At 37.1% G+C, this 9,522-nt stretch overlaps 1 protein-coding gene across 1 annotated transcript; it reads right to left on the minus strand.

The window, feature by feature from the left end:
• Positions 1 to 533: 533 nt before the first annotated feature.
• Positions 534 to 6,122, minus strand: LSMEM1 (leucine rich single-pass membrane protein 1; the record flags this gene model as incomplete). Its single annotated transcript, XM_082014091.1, has 3 exons — positions 534 to 742; positions 2,522 to 2,659; positions 5,996 to 6,122. 3 exons carry the CDS (start codon positions 6,120 to 6,122, stop codon positions 534 to 536), a joined length of 474 nt encoding a protein of 157 aa, XP_081870217.1.
• Positions 6,123 to 9,522: the final 3,400 nt, after the last annotated feature.

Consider the following 9,522-nt stretch of genomic DNA (forward strand, 5'->3'; position numbering starts at 1 on the left):
TTCAAGTTTGTTTTTTTCACAAAAGGAGTAGTAAGTCAATCTATTTAGATGCACAGAAAGGCAAACCACCAAACTGTGGCAGAACTGGATTTATTTATAAGTTATGGAATCTGAAATTGTCATTAAATACAAATAATATAGAAGCAAACACAAAACTTGTTCCAAAGAAACAGGAGAATGACTAAGTGAACAAGGTCATGCTGGAATTGTGAATAGAAATCCCTATTTTCTGTGATCATTCACTTACATTTAAAGTAAAACTAAGACCTTAACCCTGCAATTTACAATGTACAGAGAATCTGGAGCTTTTGCCCAAAATTGTTGACAATCCATTATTTATTGTAAATCATACAGGCTTATTTTTCAAAATCTGTATTCACATAAACCGGGATAAAATATTTTTTTCTACTCTTTGTCATTCAGATGGCTTTTCCAATGCTCCTGTGACCATATCAGAATGTTTAAGTAACCTGTGTGCCACATGTGAAAATATCTGAGTACACGAATATGCTGAATTTCATTCCAAAGAAGATCTATTCTCCAGGGACTTTCAGCTCAGCATGAGTGAAGAGGTAACCATGAAGATCAAGAGACTGTGTGAAGAAGTGTCTCCCCTTTTCCTTAATTCCTGATTGATTTAGATGCTTTAATATAATATTGTTCATTTTCTTAAGCTCTTCTATGTTCTTCTTTTCAGATATTAGTCTGCTTGATATTTGGTCCAACTCATTTCTAGTTTGAACTTGAAAAGGAAAATGTACCACATTAAATTGACAGCATTTAAGTCAAAACCATCACTACCCTCTCTTGCATTCCTGTGGGATTTTGTAGGGAATTATGATGAGTAAAAATATTAAACAGAAAAACAACTGCAGTACCTAATGATAAGAAGTTATGCATCTGGTGGAGTTACCTCCTCACCATATTCTTTAATTGCTTATTTTCTGTTTTATTCAGTTTAGTGCAGCGTAATAAAATCAAATTGGACTCAGACAAATTTTGTAGCCTTCAGGAGTATATCCATTTCATTAGTGTCCACAGGAAAATGTCTTATTTAGGGGCTCCACGATGCTGTTTCTGGGCAATATGCACCTGTATTTTTCTAAAAGTACAATTACTAAAACACACAGCAGACTACAGCCGCATCAATTGATTTCCTAAAGGATTTAGATTAAAGGAAAATTCTTGCAAATATTGGCATTTAGAGGCCAGTTTCCTCTGGAACACTAATACGCAGTATCTGTCATGTACACTTCTGGAGCTATTTTTATTCTGGCCTTCTACAATTAACAAAATTTACCTGTGGGTTTTGAATCTTAAGTCTAATAGTTCCAGTGCTAAGCAAATCTGTATCTATGGATTGCAAACCTAATCTGAGATTATGTTTGTAATATAATCTAAAACACTGCTGGAAATCAGTTTCAAAAGCCATAGGCCTCCACTAACCTGAGCCCAGATAAATTCCTTTAATCCCTTTTCACTATTACTTTACCATTTTTACACTTAGAGGGGCACATTTCTCATTTTTCTATACCAGGGCTCTACTTTTAGCAGCTCCCTGTTAAATAAATCTGGAATTCAAGTATATTTTAATTAGGGTTTTACAGTCATGCCACTTAAAATTTCCTGTGTGCTCTTTATTTGTCTGATATTCTGTTCTTTGAGCATTTGAGTAAATTCAGTCAAGGGTTGGGTTTTCCTGTTTAAAAAGGAAAATGAGGATATTTGCTATTCTCCAGCAAATTCTCTGCTATAGGGTAAAAGAAATCTTGATTTCACATGGATTCAAATTCATTCAAAATGGACTTGTAAGTTAAAATAATGCACCTTGTACTCTGTTCAATACCATCAGCCCAGAAAACCCCAAGATGGCAAAGGCTCCATAAACCAAGGTCACCTGTAGCCATGTGTTTAGCTAAGCCAGCCCAACCAGTCCAGCCGAAGCAGAACAGTAATTATGTCTACAGACTCAATGCTACATTCCAGTTTTGATATATCTCATCTAATTTTTTCTTTCTTATGATTTTCTTAGTTCCAAGCCAATTTCTGTCAGTACATAGCTGGCAACCTTCAGGTCTTTCTTCAAGTAGCCTGATTTAAGTGTTATCCTGGGTGTAATTCCAGTTTCAGTGGAATGACACCACTACTGAGTTTTATCTGGAAAGGAATGGAAGGCACGTTGTCAAAGTATCTCACTACCATACTGTCATCTTTAAAATTTAATTTAATTTCCAGTCAGTATTTCATTTTTAGCAATGCAGTATAACCCTGCTGAGCTAAATTCTTCACAGCTGTTGAAGCTCATGAAACCTTTGCACTAGGAACAAATTTGTGCCTTTAGCTCAGAGAGAAGAGGCCTGTGCTTTTGCACCCAAGACCAAGACCCACTGCCCATAACCAGCCAAAGCCTTTGACCATGCAAATACACCAGTAGCACGTTATAAAGTAGCATCATGCATTTCAACAAAGTTCTTCTTCCAATTGACCCTACATTTTTAAGAACCACTGTTGGTTTACTTACTTATTAAGATTATTACAAATGAAACAAGCGCCAAACTGACGATCAAAGTAAGAATAAAGGTGACGAAGAACAAACACTGGTTTCTTATGTTGTTCCCTGCGGTGTTTTCTCCAGTACCACCAGTGTTCTCTTCCTCATCTGTTACGAGATGACAAATCATTTGGTGACAAACTTTGTTAAGGTTGGTTAGGATAAACATGACAAAATGCTTCTGGCTTCATGAAAGGATGCAGAATATGTCATAAGTTTGTCCAACAGATCTTATTTCCTGTCATATTGCATGAGAAGGAAAGAAACCAACTTTATGAGCTCAGCTTGAATTTGGAATTGTAAAAACTAATACATCTGTTGTAGCTGTTGGAACATACTCAACAAAAATATTTCTGTTGTTGAAATACACACTTTTGCTGAAGTTGACCTGTTTTACAGTTCAGAGTTTTACAGCTCAGTTTTACACATACTAAGGTTGCAATGAAGTTTTCATCAGAAGGCTTTCTAAGGGCCTGAATGGACTGAACCTTTTCAAAAGAGGAGAAAAATTAAAAAAGAGGAGAAAAAATAATTTTGAAAACCTGGATACAGATTCATCCTACACATTCATCCTCTAGATTTGCTTCTTTTTCTATTTGATGATAGAAGTATCCCTGAGGTGATTAATTTCCCAAATTAAGCACTTCAGTTAAGCTCCTGAAGTTGGACAGGATGAATGCAGGTCTTGGCTTTTTATCTTAAAACAAATGTTTTTAATATTCTTTCTCTTCTTTAGGTTTTGTTGGTCTCATTCCAATAAAAAATGAGGTACATATCCTCCCAAATTGTCAAAAATTGAAGAGATTCTCACATGGACTACATATGTTGTCCTTCAAGCACATGAGGGGGAAAAAGGACAAGTAGTTGCTGTGCTGCCTTCAAATCAGAGCGGCAAGGCAGTTTATTGCTTTTTAAAGAATGTGTTGCATATAGGGAAAGTCAATAGTTTCTCTCAGAAACAGTTGCAATCAAATGAGAGGTGGCAATAAGCCCTAAAGAGAACACATAAAGGCAAAGGAACACCATCAGGAAATTCATGTGAATATAAAAAATATTCACACTTGAGCCAGATTTGTTTAATCCCAAATTTACATACTACTTTAACAACTTACTAAATTTTTGTTTTATTTTATGTTTTGGGGGTAGCAGGGAGCTAGTGTAATTTCATTTTGGTGTCAGTCTCATATATACTAAAATTACGTGCAAATTACTGTAATTTCTCCTCCTGTAATTGCTGTCTTGCCATTCTGAAAGGGCAAGTAGTGTGTGCATCTGTGAAAAATATATTTCTAGATCGTGTTCTTATTTTAGCTGGTAGAAATCTCTGAGGTCTTTGCAACTGAGCCCGTAGTGATAAAGCTGAGGGAAGGCTGCATGTGCCATTACAGCACTTTAATAATAACCAACCTGGGACTGAGCAATTTACTGAGCTAACAGGAGATCTCTGGGAATACCTCTGCTTTTCTTTATTGCATTTAGCATCCTCCTACCTGTGGGTAAGCTGATACCTTTTAATATTTGGGGTTGGGGGGGTTATTTTTATTCCTATAGCATTCATAACAAATGCATCACATACTAAGTGTCTGCACCAATATTGCTTTCTAAACAGAATAATAAGGATGGGGAGGGCCTGCTACTGCTGTCTCTCCAGCATACTAAGCTATCAGTGGAGGTCTCTAAAGCGGTCTGTACTTGCTCTGCCTAATGGACACTTCTTACTATTTCAGCTGGCTGAGCGTGCCAGACTGCAGTGTTGTGAGGAATCACTGAACACACGTTCTTGCCAAACTGCAAACAGTGGGACCATTTTATTATCTAAAACATAGAGAAATTGCTGCATGGCTGCTACCAAAGCAATCAAAAGGTATATACATTTTAAATAGCTTTTAACATGGTTGCTAGTGTGTTTGATTATGCTGGGCCATATTAAACTGCTGAACTAAAGGATTGCTGTGTAGTGCAACACTCTTGAAACATCATTTTTTAAACCAAATTGTGCATCTGCTAGACTATTAATAGATAATACACAGGAATTCAGTATTTATCAAAATTTGAAAAATACTCCACAGGTGTCACTAATTTTCTGGCAAGAGAACCAGAATTTTATGCTGCTGAATAGGGACAGTGAAAAATACATTTTGTATATTTAACTGAGGGGATAAGATATCTACAGAATCTTCAAGGTTTTTTTTTTTAAAAAAAAAGTGTATGTTAAAAGGAGTAATCCTACAAGGAGCCAAAGCACTTTACATACTGATGCAAAAAATACATGTTAGGCTACATTTATTTACTGCTGAAATGTAAGGAGGAGTATGCATGTGATTATTCTACAGAACCCTATACGGTCCCAGAGAACCCTGTATATTTACCTGGAAAGTAAATGATACTGTGCAATGAAAATTACAAAAGAAAGCAAGACAGCCGCATTGCAGAGTTTCTTTGATGTTAAACCTGATTTATCCCATTGCCTCATTTTGTACTTGTAGAAGTGACAATATTGAGATAATCTACATATGAAAATTAAGTATCTTATGTCTAACATCTTTGTGTTAAATCTAGAAACCAGCACCACTCTAGTCATTGCATTAGGAAAAGTTAGAGGACTCAGAAACAGAAGTACTGGAAAGGCATTTAAATCCTGTAACTAGAATCATGATTAAGTTATGGCCATCTGAAACTCATTTAAACACATCTGTTGTTCTATAGCTTTTCTTCAGTCAAATTTGCTGTTATAGTAAGGGAAATAAAAACAGATTCAAATATTGTCATGTGGAAAGCTGCTGAAGAACTCCAGGTTTTAAGTTGTAGCTATCACTGGGTGAAAATATTCTTGTTGCCATGAGCAAATGAAAGATAAAAGCCGTATAAAACCAGTAGAAGTGTGAGAGCCCATATCTGAAACTGTAAGTAAAGAGTGTCTGTGAATTAAAATGCTTAAAAGTCTCATGGGGTATTTCAGATAAGTGGTTTGAGTCCCTAGGAGATGAGCCTTAAAAGAATGAATAGAAATTCTCTGCTGCTTCTATTGCCACATGTGGATTTTAGTGCTTATGAAAAGTTATGATGCTGTTCATGTAGTAGGTGTATATTGAGCATTACTGGAGAAATTATCCTGCAAGCGATCACCTCATGGATCCCAATGGAAATGGAAGGTAAGTTCAGGCTTGACAGTGAATCCCTAGCCAAATGCAGGGATTTCTAAGAACCTAATACCTGAAATACTCAGCAGGAGCAGCTAAACCATTAATCTGACCTAAATTATGCCATTTTCAATCTTTTTCTTCTATTTTTCAGTAGAGAGCTTGACATATACATATAGGCCTATTGGGCTGTTGACATCAGTGCAACACAATGTGGTCAGTCTTTTCAAATGTCATATGCAACTCGCTTTTGATGGCCAACTGTATGTATAGAAAACCACAAAGCATCATCTATCATACGTACCTAGTGCACGTTGTGATCCATCTGGACAAACGTTTAGTTTGTTTAGGTTGTTTAAGGAATCGACTACATAAAGTTTTCCTTCTTCATGAGTATCGGGCAGGTTAATTTCCAAGGAAGGCATCTCCATTGTATCTAAAAGAAATAATAATATTAAAGGTAATTTAAAACATGGATATGCAAAATAACTGGTAGTAGTTGGTGTCATGATCTAAGGAAATGCTGAGCAGCCTTAACAGCCCTTAAAATAAAGAGATTTGAAGGACTAGCCCACTTGAAGGCAAGTGTAATGCAGTACACAGCACTTGTTTAATCTTGGAGATCTTTGATGAGAATAATATTTCATTTCTACATTGTGTTTGTGCACATCTATGTATACCTACATATGTGTATGTATACTTATGCATATGTGTGTGTGTGTGTGTGTATTTATATATATGTGTGTGTGAAGAAAGAGAGAAGGAGAAAATCTGTTTGACTGGCTTCAGCATTGATTTGAATGTTAGTTATTTAGTTGTATGACCCTTTTGGTTTGGTGGGTACTTGGTAAGATGAAGGGTGACCACAGTGAAAGCCAAACCTTCACCAACACCATCAGGAAGGATGTCACTCAGGTCCTCTGCTTTCAGCATCAAATACTTAATTCAGAGATAAGACAGAGAATGCAGGTACAGACGTAGGAGGGAAGCAGCAAGAATTTGGGTCTGCTTATGCACCTTGGAATATCACTGTAAAGTTATTATTTGTGAAAAATAAAGCAAAACATAGTCTTCTAATGTGGTTCTAGTTCATGTAAATGCTAGTTTTGGACAAATTAAAACCTGATGGCAAAGCCTTTTGTTCAGACTAATACTCCTTGCCTTAAAAAAAGCACTGGATGGGGCCCAATCAGCAAAAACAGCTTCTCTGCAGAGTCTGGGTGCATGAACTCATTGAATGATTGTTTATATAAATACAGTTATGAAGGAAGATTACATATAGAAAAGAAGCAATACCTAACCAGGCTGCACTATGGATTGCACATTATCCTTTAACAGTCTTTTCATTTTCTTTATGCTACTCTGATTCAAAAAATGTCTTCTAGAAACAAATTACAGTTCTAGCCATAAGGAGATGCCGATGCTCTAATTAGGTATCTTAGACTACCCTGATCACTGAAAACTCCCTAATTATTGAAGAAAAATACCTCCTGGTAATATTCCTCTTATTCTAAAATAGGTCTTTTTGACCTTACAATTGCAGTCTAAAGATGCCTTTCCCTTGCTAGTGAATGTAAGAAGGGAGCTCACAGAGATTAGTTTAGACTTTGAATACATCTTACCCATTTAGTATTTTAGCAAAGCTTGCAAGTTCAATTTTATCTATCATCTGCCAAACATAACAGCATTTCACGGGATGCAAACCTCCTGTTGATGGAGAGTGTTAAGCACGTGAGGGTGAATCCTAGATGGGTTGAATTGCCCTCTCCCTCTTCAAGCAAGAGAACACAGTGTGACCAGATTCCTAATCTAGCACTTCAATTGACAACCTGAAGTTTGAGGAATACAGGCCTGAGCGTTTACAGAAAAGACCCATTTTTTCCCTCATCAAACCAGATACAGAAGATCATTGTCATAATTCGCCCAAATCTGAGCACACAGCCACGTAGACATTCACTGAGCTTCAATAAGCCTGAAGACTGAAAGTGCTTCAGTCACTTCTGACAACGGGGCTTGTTCTCCTGATAGTTGGGATAGATGGGCCTGCAGGTATACTTTTATCGTTCTATTTAATAGAGTGTAAGAAAAGATTACAGCTAATTTCTTCTCTGTTCAGAATTGTTTCTGCAAAATACAAAGATAAGGTAGAAAAGCTGGCATAGCAGTGATCACCCTTACCTAGCGTATGACTTTTAGGCATGCAGCAGTAACTTCAGGACAGATGGCTGCGTCCACTTTCCTTCCCCTAGAACATCGTGTGGTGCCAGGCAGCACGGCTGGCGAGCCGCGTCCCCACCAGCGCTGGCTCTGCTGTCTGCCCACAAGCACATCCGTGGCCAACTGCAGTCGTTACGGAGCCCTGCGCTCCAACAATGGCGTGCTAAAAGTTACCACCTCGTGCACAGAGGCTTTTGGTTATTTTTAACTTCTGAAGAGGAGTTGTTTCTCTTGCGTATTTTGATTAATACCTCCCTGCAACTTCAGGGAAGACTCTTCTTAACAACTTGAGCTGTAATAAATGTACCTTTGATTTGTTAATATTATGAATTATATGTTTCTGCATTGTTAATTATTTAAAACCGATTTAATCACTGTGCATATAACCTCAGTGAAGATAACCATTATTAATTCAACAAAGTCTATATTACATTTGTTTGATTCCATTGACATGCCAAACAAAGGAGAGAGGATACAGACATCAGTGTCCCTGGCCAGAAGTCTTGATTATTTTCCCAACAAACCAATCTAAACATTGCGGGTTTTGGAGTCACTCTGTCTTGTACTTTAACCTTGCTTGAAGACTTTTTTCCTCATGCATCATTTCTCCTTAAGTTGTGGTAAAATCCAAACTTAGTGTGAGAACACACTGAAAATTCTTCACAGAAAAAAGGAAAACAATCAAGTCTAAAAGGAAATAAAACCCAGAAGAATGAAATGTTACTTACAACATAACCGTGTTCAGGTAATGTGCCAGTACAGAAGAAATCAGACAGTGAAAATCAGCTGAAGAAAACTCCTCTCTACTTTTAGACCCATAGGAACCTGTCAGCTCCTGCGGGACCCATGAAGGCAGCTATGAAACACTGTCCCTTTCAATCTATATTTAGAGTTCATCTTGGCTAAGCATACTGACTTCGCAATATTGATCTGTTTAAAAAGAAATCAGCACATACACAGCTTTTTTTTATTATATTGGAATCATTACGATAATATCCTATCATGGAGAATGAGGTTTGTTACTGATGATCAATATTTCACTAACCTTTTGGTTTATGATGCCTTTTAAAAATTCATTTGCTATGCAGAAGAGTCGTATCTATAACACTGTAGCTGAGTAACCAGTTTGCTATGCAGAGAGTCATATCTACAGTATTGCAGTCACGGGTACTTTAAAAGCATAGACTAGAAAAAACAGGGTATTTTTCTCCTTTTCCAACACACCTTACACATTCAAGTGGGACAGTATTATGGGATGGACTAATTTGTCCAGCATCGTTAGTTGTTTAAAGCAGAAATTCTGATGAACTGTTTGTGAGTACTGGTAATTGCTCCTTCGCAGGTAGTTTTTTTGATCACTAGTTTTTTCTCACCGATATTGCAGAACGTAATGTTGCGGCACACTGCAACGACAGGCAACGGATGCTTACGTCGAGGGACCACGGCTCAAAACAACAGATCCTCTCTGAAGCCATTCTGTAAGTCTAAAATTTTGAACCCCTTTAAACTGACAAAAAGTATATTTTTCTTTCAAGAAACAACAGAGAGGATACACCTTCTGACTCATAGTTTCCCAGCCCAAGCTGACAAGCTCTGCTGCTGCCCAGTCTGAGT

The sequence above is a fragment of the Phaethon aethereus genome (genome assembly GCF_964289735.1).
Source record: "Phaethon aethereus genome assembly, chromosome: 1".
In the NCBI taxonomy this organism is placed as follows: Eukaryota; Metazoa; Chordata; class Aves; order Phaethontiformes; family Phaethontidae; genus Phaethon; species Phaethon aethereus.